A 15,819-nucleotide genomic window follows, 5' to 3' on the forward strand; every position below is an offset into this window, starting at 1 on the left:
CTGGTGTAAGTAAATTCCTGGTCAGAATGACTGATACGCTTGCATGTGTTTCACAATATCTGAACTTTCTGCAAAGTGGAGAACGTGGCTTTATGGTTTGTACACTAAACAACTTGCAATGTATAGGCAAGCTCCAAGTCAGGTGAAACTGTTGCTAGCTTTATTAAAACTTTTAGACATGAAAGATTTTTCTAAATTTTCCTGGATATATTAATGAGCATTCATTGAACTCTGAGTGTCTAATGTCCATTTCAGTTGTCCTGGTGTCATTCAACTGAATTTTAACTTGCTTGAGCATGGATAATCCCACAGTGCTTTTGAGGATAATGTCGGTAAAGTCCCTGCATCTTGTACTTTAGCTGTTATCCGCAATTCTCAAATTACAGTAAGGAGTCTGTAAGCTTTCAGATAGACCCTTCTCTTTTCTACTGTCTTTCAGTCTGGTTCTCCTGCCCATGTTTGGAAAATCACTGTCTTCTTGGACTTGGTTTACTTGTGACCTTTCCTTTTCTTTCTGCCTCCCTTTACTGTCTCTTGCTTTAAGTTAGAATACAGAATATATGCTTTATTTGCAGATATCTAATTTGACAAGCAGAATACCCTGTAAACTGTATCAGAGACCTATGCCTTTTTAGTTGACTTACATTGTGAAGTAAGTAGTAAACCAAAAGCAAAGGACTTTAAAAGGATTTAATTTATGTATGCTGGAGCAAAATGTTCCAAGTGTTTACTTAGCACTTTAGTGAGCCTGAAGTCAATGGGGTGGAAGTAGCATAAACTGGTAAAAATTCAGTGCATAGCTGAGTGTAGTTTTACTTCTCAGTGTCAGTGACTAAGATTTGCAAGTTGAATTTTACAGGGTCAATACTTGGATATTACAGCTTTGAATTCTAACAAGAGTTACGCTGGATGAATTAAAATATGAAATTTTTGAAGCTGCTTTTCTGTTCTATTTCTTAGCATAGCTTGCAACTTTTAAAGCTAAATAGGAAGAAAGTCTATTTACTGACATGTGGAATTGAGGCTGGCCATCTCTATCTCCCAGACTTCCCTATGAAGAATCGGGAAAAGTAAAATTGTTGCAATTGCTATTGTCCTCCCTCAAGACTCTTTGCTGTGGCAGTGTTCTCTAATTCTGCTTTCCCTTTTCAAGTCTGTCTTTAGTGTATTTCTGTTAGTTTAAAGAAATTAGCAATAGCTTTAATGTCTCCGTGAATTGCAGCAGTGCAATGTAGAGCTTTTATGCCAAAGTACTGGTGGCTTTAGTTATGTGGGCAATCTCTTGATGGTAGTTGTTGATGCTTGTGTATGAGTTTTCAGAATTGAAGATGTCTGTTAATGTTAGTCTAAACAGAATTTTACATGGTATTTTAGATGTGACTCATTCATACAATAGTGGCTTGGCCATAGGCACATGCATAACTTTAATGTGAGTTGTCCAGAAAGCTTCAGTGCAATTCATCTGAATTGTTGCTTTCTAGTTTTAGATTTTGGAACACAATCTGTTCCATAGAAGTTTTCCTAAATTGTAGTTTGTACTGTAGTGAATAAAGCCTGATCACTGGAGCATGGAACTGTTTGCTTTTAAGGAATCAGATCTGCTGGTTTGTATTGGAGCAATACAATTTGTATTGCAGCAACTTGTGCTGGAAATACTTTCCAAATAACTGGAGGGACTGGAGTCTTCAAGCTACAGAAATAAAAATAAGAGCCCTAAAATACATTCTTTTGAGAAATCTATCTGGCTTTGGTCATGTTTTCTACTGACTTCAGAGATCTTTACCTGCCATTATCCTTCTAGGAAGATAAGGATAACCTACTAGCAATGTGTGCTTTGCATTGTGAGTGTTTCAGGCTTTAAAAAAAACTTTTCTTGGATAAACTTCAGTTTTTATCTAGGAATAAGCAGCTATTTCTCTCTATTTCTAGACTCTAATTGAAGTAAATACATAATGTTCTTATTTCTTAAATTTGTATTTTGTGTGAGGCCTCAAAGTTGCTTTAGGACAAAATTGTAGAAGTAAAGATGCATGCTTGCAAAGAGTTCCTGAATCATCAGAAAGGCTCCCATCTCTGCAGAAATGGATTGGCCTGTCAGAGCTCCATATCCTCTCAGGATTTTGTCTTTGTTTTATCAGCTCTCATTGTATTTGCTGCAGGTGTTTGTCAGCATCTGATGAGGTGGATTGGAAAACTGATTCAGGTTAACTATTTTCTTAATGTGTGTTACAGGATCACAGGATTGGTCAGAGTTTTTGCTGTGTGGTTGTCTGCATCTGCACAAGAGTAAGGTGATTAATGGTTGAGGATTTTAGGAGGCGGACAGGGAAGTGGAAGCATAACTTCTTGTGGCAGTACTGGCTTAAGCTGTGGAATTTCAGTGTGACTTAAGTCTGCTTTGTAAAGTTGGTACCACAGGAGGTTCTCTACTCTTTTTGATCACCTTAGTGAATCAAAAGAATCTGTTTAGATTAAGAGATGCATTCATGTTTTAGTTGTTCCTTTTTTAGACTGGCATTTTATGCAGGAAAATCCTCAAAGATATCTTAAATTGTTCAATAGATCACAGCTTCTGTTAGAGTCAGTCAATACACTATGAATATCACTGCTGTAGCATTTTGGAGGTAAGCGTGCAATCAGTGGGTGTAGAAATGCTTTTGAAATAGCAGTATTCTTTTGCTGAATGGCTATCTCTTTTCCTCACTACAGCTGTAAACACAAAGACAAAATTATGTACTCTACCAAAGCAGCAGGGCTCTGTAATTTTCAGAAATTCCTCTTGTCTTGAGTGGGTGGTAATCATCAGCTGATTCAATGTGACTTGCTTTGTCAGAAATACAGTAGAGAAGTTACTTGTCAGTGCTGCCTACATATACCTTCAAAGTATTCAGCAGTATTGGCTAACCATAGTTATGCGGCCTGCAATGTAAATTAAATGAAGTACTGATGTAGCACACTTTTAGACTGGTAGCAGATGGTTCTGAGTGCCTCCTACACTAGGAAACATGACTTTTAGTATAAACATGGGGAAGGTGGCTCTGTGGCCTTGAGCAGACTGCTTAGTCTGTTTATTTGTGGGATTGGAAGTAGATGATTGGGCATGCCTACTCTTCAGATTCAGTAGGTCAGAAGGTCACTTCCATATTACTAGCAACTATACTTCTGCATATGATGTTTAATGGTTCAGCAAGACTAACCAAAAGGCTCCTGATGAGGATCAGCAAAGGCAGTAGGTCAAATCTGCCTCTCAACGCAGGCAGGTGTTTCAGAAGGTAATATCTGTCTTGGGAGGCCCTTCCTGCTGTAGGATGGCTTCTTGCAGCAAAGAATGGTTGCTCATGCTGTACTCCTTGCCATTTCAGGGCATAAGCTATTACTTTGCTTATTCATTCTGTGAGTCCTGCAGTTAGTATTGACTGGGCATCTCCCCAATCGTATGGGGAAGTGGGGAGAAAAGTGTTACAAGTTATTAGTCTAAATGATTAGGTAGGTGGGGAAGAGTGCTTATCAATAGGATTTTTCTGATGCTGATATTTCTGAGTAGTTTTGCTGAAGTTGGGACTTGAACAGTTAGAGGTAAGCCCCAATGCCAGAGAAGGCATCCTAACACAAAGCAAGACTTAAAGCTGTTTTAGATCCTGAAATGCTTGCTTTTCTGCTTCAAATTATTTTTTTTTAAAGGCTCTTAGTCTGTTTAGTGGAACCTCATTGTTACAGAATTTAATGATGTGAAGCACTTGGTTAGCTAAATGCCATCTGCTCCTTTCTCTTTTGTAGTGGTAGCAGCAGCAAAAGCAACAATTCTTATTTCTAGTAAGTATGTTTTAAAGCTGCTGCTCCTGTCTCTTGCCAGAATTCCAGTTTTCATGGAGGAGGACTGAGATGACGAATGGTGATGAAAGTCTCAGCATGCCTGTGTCTAAAGTGTTTGCACTGGCAACCGCTGTATTGTTGTAATACAGGCTTCTGCTGATGCAAGTGAGGCTTGGACTCTTTAGATTAGTGAGGTTCTGCTGTTGTCTCCTAGTGTTTCCTCTTCCTCTCTTCCTCAGATCTGTCAGACTAACTGTCTTGAACAAGTCTGCAGATCTTGGGGGGGTTTTTTGGCAGATAAGCTGACATTTGGAGCTAGAGACTTAACTGAATACTGTAAATAAATGAAGTTGGAAAAATCAACCCTTTGTTCCTTCCCTGGTATTCTCAGTTGCAGGCTTAGGGCACTGTAAGAGCATTATTTGAACAAGTATTCCTTAACTGTGTCTTATGGTAAGACTCCCAAGTGTTGTTTCTGAAGCTGAATGGCTTGAAAAGGTTGGTGACTAAAACTGAAGCAAGGCATGAGGAAGCAAAACCATCTAAATTCTAGGATTGTATGTTGTAAGACTCGGCTGGTGTGTGTGACTGGCTTACATCTAGAAAAATTCTTTCCAGTCACTGCCTATACAACCATGAGGTAGAATTTTCTGTTTTAACAAAGGTTAAGTGTGTCATTTGCTATAAATGAATTGTGAGCATTAGAGCTAGTTATGGGATGAGTTTTAGGAAGGCATAAAAGCTCATTTTCAGTATTTAAAATGGAATAAGGTTTAACCTCTGCTGTGGAAATATCAAATGTGGATGTTACTGGTGAATCTTCATGCTCTAGACTGAAGTCTTACAAATACTGTTTCAGTGCAAGCATGCAATATAGCCTTTAATTTTTTTACTGCCTCTGCTGTTTCTCTAAGACTAGCCAAATAGTTTATTCTGTGTGTTCAAGTCTTTACTGGGACTATAGAGAAAACAATGCTTTAATTCTGATTTAGGCTCAGTTCTACTCCATCTCCTGTGGTGTTTTCCTCAATTTCTTGTAGTAGCTTTTAAGCAACCTCTTTCTGCTCCAGTGCTCTAACTTAAAAGCCTACTTTGAGTAGTTTTGTATGTAGTGGTATCAAAACATGGTGGACATTCTTTCCTTTTCTGTATTTGCACTTCTAACTTACGGATAGTAGCAAAACTGATACTTGGCGAGCTCTTTGAGGGGCTGCAAGGGATGTGCGTGTTAATCTAAGGAATTCATGGAAGTTACAGCTGTGGTAGTAACTGGAAAAAGGAGTGCCTCGTGTGCTGCACAGCTGACAATGTGAATGCTAACTGCTAATGTGAAATAGACCTTTGTTTACAGAGGGGTAGGAGTTGGGTTCAGTGGTAGTAATTGCTAATGGAGAAAAGTGTTGGGGTGCCTGTGTGTCTATGAATCCCTGTTTTAAAGGTATAGCTATTCTGCATGTTTCTATTCTGACTGTACCCCTTAGTACTGGGCATTTGCAGTTCTAGGACATGTGAATGTAACTTTGTGTTTTTTCCCAAAACCAGGTTTCTACCTAAGCCCCTCTGAGCTATGCTGCTGAGTCACAGATGACGCTGTATGCTGTAATTAGCATACTTCTTATTTTCAGGAAAAGTGAAAAGTGCAGATGTGATACTTAACGTAATTCTCTCTGTCTCAGCACAATAAGATTTTAAGACTCCATATATCACTTACCTGAACTGTACCACCCGCTTGTTATGCATGCTATCATTTCTGTGAAGTGAACTTCTTGGATGAAGAAAGGAATTCTCTGAAATGAGACAACACAGTGTTCTACTTAAAAATGCAGTGCTCTTCTGGTAATTTAGTTTAATCTGTGCTTTAGTAGTCTCTTTTTCTGACCAGTGGCATTTGTTTTGAATAAAATGTTTTAGAATGTCTCTGCCAAATCAGCAGTGGGTTTGTCACTGGTCCTACATATTACTGGCCTATCTGTGATCATAGAATCTAATTCTAGATGAGCTCTGCCTTGTTGAGCAGTCATGAAAAACTAACAGACGTCTTCAATAAGCTGGTACTGGAAGAAATAAAACAGTGTTTCTGTTGCTCACCATAAACTGTTATCTGCATGTTATCTTTTTCATTGCAGTCAACTCTTGCTTTTCCACCTGAACACTTGAAACTTGGAGCTTTAAGGAGGGAGGAGCAAAAAGACAGGAAATCAGAAGGAGCAATTCCTTCTGTTAGTGATTTCTCTGTTGCTGCTGGGCCTGTCTTTATGCAGTAATATAGTCTCCTGTGGGTAACATCTATTAAGCAAGAGATAGACAGCATACACTTAGGTAATGCTACTTAGGTAATGTCTGACTTTATTATATACAAATTAATCTACTTTAAGTGGATCAGTATAACTAGTATAATTCCTACTGAAAATCAGTAGGAACTGAAAATTTTTTTATCACGCATGTGTAGGCCATCTTAATTTGAAAAAAGAAAAAATTATGCTCTGTCAGTGAATAAGTCTTTCATCTTACATCTATACTTTGAGGCATATGATTTTCTAGTTTTCTTTCATAGCTAAAGATGTGGAACATTCCTCCTTTAGATTTTTCTACACAGTCTCAACACTTCTGAAAACTATCCCCATTTGGGTGACAAAGAAGCTTCCTGGCTGGGGCTGAATATGAGAGAGGGATATCTAGACCAAGGAAGGACTCTTAGTCTGCTTCTATGCTTAGTCAAGCCTAGAATGGGGAGACCTCTAGAAGAAATATCCAAGTCTATTTGGGATCTTTGTTTATAATCCCTTGGACTGAAGTTGTCTTTCCTATGTCCTTGTGTGTGTATTTGGCTTCAGAAAGCTTAAAGTGGGGATTGAAGTATGTCATAAGACTTCAAAAACAAGCTCTTCTGGTACAATGTTGATGGTAGTACTTAATGGGATTCCCATACAGGACAGGAATTTTTTTAATACCCAACCACTCTTGATAAACTACCTTCTGAAAGAAATTAATTTCCCTTGTAACTCTGGATTAAGTGGTCTTCAGCTAACTCTTCCATGGTGCTTTCTCAGACTGTGCTAGTTAGGCTTGGCTTTAGCGTGTTGTTTGCAAATGTCCAGGTCAATGTAGTCCATAAGTCTGTCTTACGAGGTGTTTGAAGAATCTGTGCTTGTTTCCCCGTTGCAAGCCTTCCCGTAACATCTTATGGGAGGAAGACCCCTCAAGCAAGCAAGGGGTTGAAATGTAGAATTGCTACTTAACTGAGCAGTATCTGGTTTTGCAGTCAGTTCTCTGAAATCCCCATGGGTGTGAAAGAGCTTTATCTTACCAGCTCTGGTTTTCGTTTTGTCAGCTTGTCCTCTTTTCTATATGTGGCGTTTCTTCAGAGGTGGGTTAGTTATGACGCCCTGAAAACCTTTAGTTCTCTGAAATATTTGAGCAACAAACGCAGTTGCAACTTATCTCTCTAGAGTGCTTAATGAAGCAAGAAAGCGGAATTCTGCAGAGCAAATCTGCTCTTATAGTAGTGTGGCTCTTGTTCTAAACAAGAATAAAACCACATAAGGATTTGGTGAAGGAACATTAAAATATGAAAAAACCATAGAGTACAACTGCATTGCATTTGGCAACCGATAGGCACTAAGGCTTTCCAGGTAGCTGGGATGTTGGATGTGGAATCTGCAGGATGCATGTTTAGCCTTTTGCACAGGTCCGAGCTGCTATCTGTGTAAATAAAATGGTTTTGAGGGAGTGAGAAGGTTGAATGTCAACTTGCTGATGCAGATCTTAGGTTAACTGTGTAGCCAGTTTCCTTTTTGGGTGTCTCTCATTATCACCACATGAGTGATAAAAGATGGTACTATTAAGTGACAAATATTTGTGGGGGGTTTAGGGGCAGGTGAAGTTTCTGAGCTGACTTTGAACATACTTCTGAACTGACTGCAGTGCAGGTTACTATCGTCCTTCCTCAACAGAGAGCAAGAGATCTGGAATAAAATCCTTTAGTCTTAGAAAAATGTCTTACTGACTTTTCTCGTTCTGTCTCCTGTGCAGACACTGGAGAAGATGCACTATTACCGATATTCTAGTGCAGAGGTCAGCTGTTGGTACAAATATCTGCTCTTCAGCTACAACATTGTCTTTTGGGTGAGTACCAAATGTAGAGATTGAAATAGTTTGGGGGTCACTGGGCATACCTCAGTGTTAGCTTCCTGCAAGCACCTCCAAAAGAGTGGGCTAAAATATTTACAAGAGAAACTGGTGTATGGCATTTGTTCTGGGTATTTTAGAATTGAAGAAGCCTATTCCATCTAACAAAGTAATTACTGCAAATGATATGGATACTAATTCCTCAATTTTTCTTTTCCTTGCCTCTTCCTCCTACCTCATCTCCTGACAGAAGATGAAGGAACAAAGCAGAGAAAACTGCCTGCCTTAGTGTTTTTATGGAGAAGATCTGCTTTGAGGATTTGTCAAAAGAAAATAGTATAGTCTGTACTGTTGCTGACCAGGTCTCTCTTTTGAATGATACAAGCTATTAAATACTAATTGTGTGTTGGTTGGGGGAAGGTTAAAGGTACCTTTGAGTGCACTAACTGATGTGTTGGGTGGTTTGCATTTAAAGGAAGTCTATTCAAATGTCTTTCCAAAAGAAATATCAAAAGATCTGAGTGATGCAGCTGTAAATGCACTATGCAGATAAGATAGTAGTTGCCCCAAAGATGTGTCAGCAGCTGGCTCTACAATGTAGTCAAGATCTTGAAGATCATGCTTTTGAGTAACAAAACTATCTGATAATCTTGAAAACCTTAGGAACTAGCCTGCCTGTAATGTTTCTTTACTATTATGAATGTGAAAAGGGCACAAAATCAGATGTGTGGTTTTAGGTGTGTTTAGCAGACAGTCAAGATCACTGAAGCACCTTAATTTAATATCCTTCTTTTGCAAGGCAAAGAGGACTGCAGAGCATTGCATTAGAAATAGTACTGTGTCAGTGAGGGGGAAGGGAAGGATATCAATCTGTAGAACTTTTTTTCTTTTTTCAGAATTTGCAGTCAAGCTTTGAGTTCATACCTGAAGTCATGGAAAGACATAGGCAGTCATAGAGAAGTGCAGATGCAGTGCCTGGCAGCTCTAAATCAGAGTTGAAATCCTTAGTCTGGATAGCCTTTTCTAAATAGGCTTAGATTTTTTTCAAAGCCAGAAGGATCATACAGAAAATGAAAGTATAGTATGTGGCTGAAGCTCACTTGCTCAAGTCAAGAATAAAAACTGATCCTGACTTGTACACAGATCAGTACACAGGCAAGGGAAGGCTGCATTAATTTTACTTGTTTAATGTGATACATTAACCCCATCCTCTTGGTTCCTAAAATTTAAGATATAGGGAGTTATTACCTGAATCTATATTTAAGTAAAATAGAGTTTGTCAGAACAAAAGTTGCAAACTTACAGATCTTACTCATTTTTGTCAATAATGAGGTCTCCCCTCTTAGAGGGAAGACTACCTTGTGAGCTTCTTATTAGACAGATTGAGTAAGTCTTTCAGAGGGCCAAGTCACTTTGAAACTGCAATGTCTGGATATTGCTGAAAACAGGAAACTCTTGCTACTGTTACAACTTTGTTTGCTAGTGCATAGGTTTAACAAGCTACTGTAGCATTAAGCTGCAAGGGAGTTTATCCTTGTGTGGGTAGCAGCAAAAAGCTGTGTATACTTTATGTAGAATCTTTACTCCAGTAAAGATTAATTGGCCACAATATTTGCCATAGAGCAAACGTTTGAACGTTAGTGATAACTTCATCCTCTGGTAACTGAGGATTTTCATCCTAGCCTCATGTCATAATTCATGTCCTCATAAGCTACCAGACCTGTACGTACTTTTCTTCTAATAATACAACTTGTCTATGTCTGTAGTGCAGTGTGTAATGAGAAGCAATATTTGTTGTGTTTTCTTTAAAGTTCTGGTTTTCAGAGTAATAACTTAAACAGATGATCTTAAGCAGATAATGTGGAGGAGGTATATGAAAAATGGGTAGAGGCTTGTGAAACAGTATTACTGTTTTCATTGAGTAAACAGCCTTTAGAAAAAGTTAAAGTCCCTTGGTGTCTTTACTAGAAAGACTATCAACAGCTTGCCCCTGCTTTTCACAGGCATGTATTTCATCTGTTTTCCTCTCTCTCCTTTTTTATTCCCTGCAGGAAGAGCTATTACTTTTCAGTTTTTTTCAAAATTTTGTTCACTGTATTCTCTTGAAATAAATTATGAGGCTCCAAGGATTTTTCTTTTACATAAAGAACTTTTTAAAATAAGGTGTAGATAAACTGGGGAGAACTTGAAATGTAGCGTATATGTTTCAAGTGATCTACTGAGTAGAATTAGTTTTCTGAAGAGGTGGTAGTAGTCTTGCTGGATTGCTTTTTTTAATGTTCTGAGGCTTGTGCTAAGAAGTTATATTTACTAGGCTAGCCTGATACTGTGCAACCACAGCTTTTGACAAGTGTGTGGCACTATTAGTTGTAGAATAGGCTATGTAAGCTCTGAGTGGGAGGGTAGGTACTCCTATAAACGGCACATGAATCTTAGCTGACACAGTGGTTTAGGAGCCTATGAAAACAGGCCAGTTGGGCTAACTAGTCTAACAGTGTCTTTAATTGGACAGATCAATGATGTGTAGACCAAAGTAAGTTTTCTATGTGCTTTAAAAAACTGAGAATGGACTTAGAATGAGAAGGAAGATATAACCATCACTTGAGAAAGCAGTGTTTAAGGAGAAAATGTTAGTCTTGATTCACTTATTTACTGGGCTTATGGGATAGATGCTCATGTGCTCTTATCAGTAAACTGCTCAAATCTCTGGTTTGCTGGGTTCAGAAGTGAGTGTGCCAATAGCTGGACTGTTAAATGCTGCCTATTACAGAAGCAGCACAGTTGCACTGAATCAGGTACAGAGTTGTGCCCAGGAGCCCTGCTGAATTTGTTGCCACTGGTTGTGGCTGAAAGAAGTAGCCCTGTTTTTTCCCCCTCTCCTTGATGCTTTACTTCCTTTTATCAGGTCATTCATGAGTGTCCATGTGGATATGTAGCAAAACGGATCAGGAAACTGATACCAATTAAAACAAATCTTTAGATTATTTTTAAATGCTGTCAATTTCAAGTTTTTCATGATTGCTTGCCTCAAAATGAGGGTAGCCATTATGTGTATGAGGCATGGATTTTTGTCTTCAGCCATGCAGCCTTTTGCCTGTTTAGACTCATATTGGAAATATGACAATAGCTTGCCTTTCTCAACTCAAGGAACAGTTTATCCACAGGCCAGATAAGCTGCTTATAAATATTTTGTTTGTTCTTCCACTATGTTTATTGAAGATGCTAGACTTCTGACTTCCCTGCTGTTGCCCTAAGGATGAGATCAGGGACTCTGTAAGCTTTGAAGTTTAAAAAAAACCACATCATGTCTTTTAGTGACTACGTTACAGAATATGTAAACTTTAAAGTGCGTGGTTGCTTTTCTTTAAAGTTTTAGTGCTTCAAATAGGATTCATGTAGGTCAAAACATAGGACTAACAAAATACCAAACTCAAAGGGGACAAATGATTTTTTTCTGTTACCATATTTTAATAGTGGCAAGCCCAATCAGCCTTTAAAAAAATCTATGAATCTTTTTTTCCAAAGCTTTTGTCATATGGGCAACCTGATGATATATTGTTCAGTTCATCTGGCTTTATCAGTTGCAGTTGTATGTGTATGATTGGCTTGCAAAATTGTTTCTCAGCTCTGTGCTCCTTTTTTAAGAAAGGAACGGAGCTCATAAGAGTGACTTGTCCTTCCAGACATAGCTTTAATGTAGAATTCCTTTGGCTTCCTCTTGCTTTTAAAGCATGCTTCTTGGATTGAACCTTAAGATCAGATCTTCATCTGAGTGCTGATGAAGCAACAGTGCAGCTATTAAGTTAGCCCCAGAGCGAGTGCTCAGAAGCTCAAGTAAAATTACTCTATTACAGCAAGGCTAGGCTAGACCTTGCATTGAGTTTTGAAGCTTTTTTTGTCAAATGGCTTCATTTGGCACAATAAAATTAAGAGGTTGTAGTAATACAAGATGAAAAACTTGATTCTGGCACTTTCCTATGCCAACTCATTTTGCACTTGAATGAGTCATTCTGAAAGCCCCAGAGATATCTGTGTTGATGACTGACCCAGGTTGGAATGCTGTGGTGTGCAGTGGCATGCTGTGGTGCAACACTCCTCTAAAACTTCAAGCTCCCACTTTGAAAGCTCTGTGGGATGAATGGAAGTGCCTCAGTCACTATCTTTTGTGCTCACTCCTCTGTCTCCAGTTGTTTCTTTGAGGTAGTCCAAGAATTGCTCTTCAGGCCAGGAGCTGGCTATTCAAGTCCTTTTGTTTATTGAAGTGAAGGATTGCATGCATTCTCTGACAAAGCCTTTTAGCAATATGCAAGTTCACTGTCTCAGATGAATTGAGGGGAGACAGTAAAATAGCTTTCAGCTGTTGTCATCTTGATTAATCTTCTAATTCTATCTGGCTTTTTTGTGTGTGGCTCTTAAGAGTTGAGGGGATGTAAATTTTCACTCATGCTATAGAAGACTCCCAGCAAACTTTTTTTTTGCTCTGCACATGATGTTGAAGGGGAAAACTTCTCTTGAACTCTGGAACAAAATTTCAAACTCAGTCTGCTTCTTCTCTTACTGTGCAAAAATAAGTCTTGACTTTTGCAATTTATGTAGTCTTTCAGCAACATTTAGCAAGGCTGTACCAGAAAGAGGAAAGAATTTACCATCAAGTTGTTTCCTTACCCCAAGAGGCAAACTCTGCAAAGAGGCAAGGATCAGTAATCTGAACCTTCTTTCCTATCTGTCTAGCATAGATGGAGTTACAATGTCAAATAGGATTGTCCAGGGAGTGGAGAAAGTTCCCCTTAAGTGTAACAGTTGCACACCTACCAAAACTGAACTGTCAATGGGAATACATTCCTGTAGCTTCTGCTGAAATCTTGAGGCAGGCTAATGCAAAAGCAGTCTGTGTACAAGAGTCCTATTGCAAGAGTTATGTTCAGCTGCAACCTAGATCTGAGAAACAAATTGGATCCTATTTTCTCAGTTGGTAGGGTGGTTCTAATATGTTAGTCAAACTAAGTGTGGTTGGGCACAGATAATGCTTAAATTAAGTGGTCTTCTGCATGGTGTCTGCAGTTTCGTGCTCAGAGGCGGAAGCCCAAACAGAGCTTAAAGCCCAATGCAGTATGTTAATATTGTGGGTTTTTCAATTCTGAAGCAGGAAATGCCCAAATGCTGGTTACTTGCTTTAGTTTCCTGTTTAAAGGGTTACAGTGGAGTCGTGTGTGTTTTCATCCAACCTTTCAGGCAATATATGGCTTAAATGACTAAGCCTTAGAAATGAGTTGTGTGATCCAGTTTGCTCTTGCTTAAAGGTCATTTGGATTCTGGTAAGAAGCAAACTTTTAAATGTCTCCTCCTGCCTTTTGTGTGTGTGTTCTTGTTTTACTAGTTGCTCACTGCCACTCTGGGAATACTTCTTTCTCAGCTGCCTGTTCCGCTGTTCATGCGGCCACTTTAGGCTGTTCAGTTGCCTGATTTGCCTCACAGCACAGTCGCTTAAATGCCTCTCCCGAGTGGATGTGAGGGATGTTTTTCGGGTGCTAGTTTTCAAAACAGAACTATAGAACTCTGTATTGACTATGCTCAATTTTACTAACTTCTGAGGCTATTTTTGTCAGCGAGGTGTTTACATTAGCTTTCAATGGGATACTTTAAAGTCTCTTGTGTGATGTATTTAAAACATCATTCAGTTGAATAGCTGCCATTTTACTCCCTTGCAAATTGGCAGTCTTGGTAATCACACCTATGAATGTAGAAGCTGATGGTTTTATTTTTTCTATTTGTTGTGCAAATGGATCATACTTGACTGACTTTAGCTAAGTTTGCTGAAAAACTTAATGCGTGTAGTTAGGCTGCTTCTAGTGAGAATTTGGAATCACTTCATACTGAGTTGAGCTTTGAAAGAAATAATGACACGGAGCAATTTTTCCAGTACAGGATGATATCTCTCTTCCAAGTTGGGGAAGCAGTAATGAACAAAGAGCAAAGGTATTAAGAAATACCTGAATGTGTTTTTTATTCTGCTTTTATTTTTCACTTATTGTTTCAAGACTCTTGAGTCTTCAATACACCTTTCTATTACTTTTCTTTTTGCATTGCAAAGAATTATTTAGCTCTTGCTATTCTCTTATTACTTTTTGTTTGCTGATGCTGTAATTATTTTTCCTCAGACTATAAGGGTGGAAAGTTTACAGACATCTTTTCAAATGCTCAAGTAGAGCAGTATTCTTGAAGTGCAATAACTAGTGCATTGTTTAATTGGATACTCAAAGCTGCCTGCTCCATAAGTGAGGATAAAGCATGCTAGAGGAAATCTACTCAGTAACCAGGAAAACCATTCCAATTTAGCTAAGGTGGCAATTATAATGAAAGGCAGTCAGTCTGAAGAGTGCAATCTATTTGCTTACTTAGTAACAGTGTTAACGTACAGAATGTGGAAGACCATGTCTATGTTCCCACTTTTTTTCCTTATTTCGCTAGAAGATATTCCTCAAGATCCAGCTGTGTACTATATAATTTACCCTGCTTACTGCAAATTATAGCACATCTTTCCCTGCCTTCCAGCATTGCTGGTGCATTTGGAATGAGGAAGGGGAGAAAGAAGCATCAATTGAATGCACTGTGTAACTTAAGTGATGTTCAAGAAGTTAGTTTATTGATTTGTGTTTTGTTTCTTTATCTGAAAAGTCACTGTGGTTAGACTTAAGGGTGACGTGGTTCACTATTTATATCCATGTGGCTTTTTTCATACCATTTTTAAAGTTACTTTGATCCAAACCATCACTTTAAAGGTATTTAGCTTCTTCAGTCTGACTAGTCACTATGCTGTTGCTTATTAAGCACCATTGGGAAATTTAATCAGCTTAGCACTGCTTTGCCTACTTGTAACTCTTTTCCATGTGTAAGTAACAGATTTGGTGTTTACGTCTGTGTTTTAAGCCCTAAAACATGGAATGATACTTCACGCCCAGAGGAGTGTCTACCACTGAAATAACTTACAAAGCAGATTAAACAACTCTCAGCCCTTCACCCCATCCCCCTGAACAGAGCAAACTTTTGGAACAATTTCATTTGCCCCAAGTAGGTTACAGGGTCAGCAGCAGTAAACCCAGTAATACTTCAAATCCATGCATCCACTTTCTTGTGCAAGTGCAAGAGGGTCCTGTTTTCCCTATGCTGCAAGGAGTTGCCTATAATGCCCGTTTAGCTCATGGGAGATGCATGTGCTAGAGGAAAAGCATCTCTTTTCTCAGGAAGGCTTTTTCAGTTGGACTTTACTTGCCAATGGGGATATAGCCATTGTTTGAAGCAGGGGAGGGGAAGCAGCCTCAGTGGTTAAGGTAGACTTGTTAAATGGATATGTCAGGTTAGAATGTCATTTAAAGTAATGATTGGGAGAGGGAATGCAGGCTTCCACAGACCGGTGGGGCAGTACTGTTAAGCATAATTCTTTTCTCTCTGCAATCATTCTTTTTAACAACTGATTAACAAATAGTTGCCTGACTTAAATGGGCAAGATATTTCAGTGTAGTAGGGAAATCTACTAAGAAGCAAATAGTTCAAATCTTGGAGGAATTATTGTATATGAGGAGAATATTGAGGAAGTTCAAAGAAACCAAAACTGTCTTTTCTGTAATACTGGCTGTCACCTTGCAAATAAATGCTAACAGTCTCCCACTATCAAGCAATGCTTTGCTGCTAAGGCAATTTAAGTACAGCAGTGCCTCAACAGTCTCTTTATGCTTTGGCAAAAATTCAAAGTAGGACTCATGTCAGAAATCTGAAATTAAAAATAGCGTTTCTTGCAATAATAGGGGATAGTTAACTTTTATTAATGAGCCCTGAAACTTTCAAAGCTGGCCAGCATTGCCTTGTATTGCTATTTGTGCA

The 15,819-nt window shown here is 38.7% G+C and overlaps 1 protein-coding gene across 8 annotated transcripts in view; it reads left to right on the plus strand.

The window, feature by feature from the left end:
- The window catches only part of TSPAN14 (tetraspanin 14), a 44,562-nt gene that overhangs the window by 9,560 nt on the left and 19,183 nt on the right, over positions 1–15,819 (plus strand). For all 8 annotated transcript variants that reach the window (XM_009688052.2, XM_068950591.1, XM_068950592.1 and 5 more), the window contains one exon: positions 7,846–7,938. In XM_009688052.2, coding sequence (XP_009686347.1) covers positions 7,858–7,938 — 81 coding nt within the window. In that variant the 5' untranslated portion in view covers positions 7,846–7,857. The remainder of the gene's footprint in view (positions 1–7,845; positions 7,939–15,819) is intronic.

This window comes from Struthio camelus, chromosome 7 (genome assembly GCF_040807025.1).
Source record: "Struthio camelus isolate bStrCam1 chromosome 7, bStrCam1.hap1, whole genome shotgun sequence".
In the NCBI taxonomy this organism is placed as follows: Eukaryota; Metazoa; Chordata; class Aves; order Struthioniformes; family Struthionidae; genus Struthio; species Struthio camelus.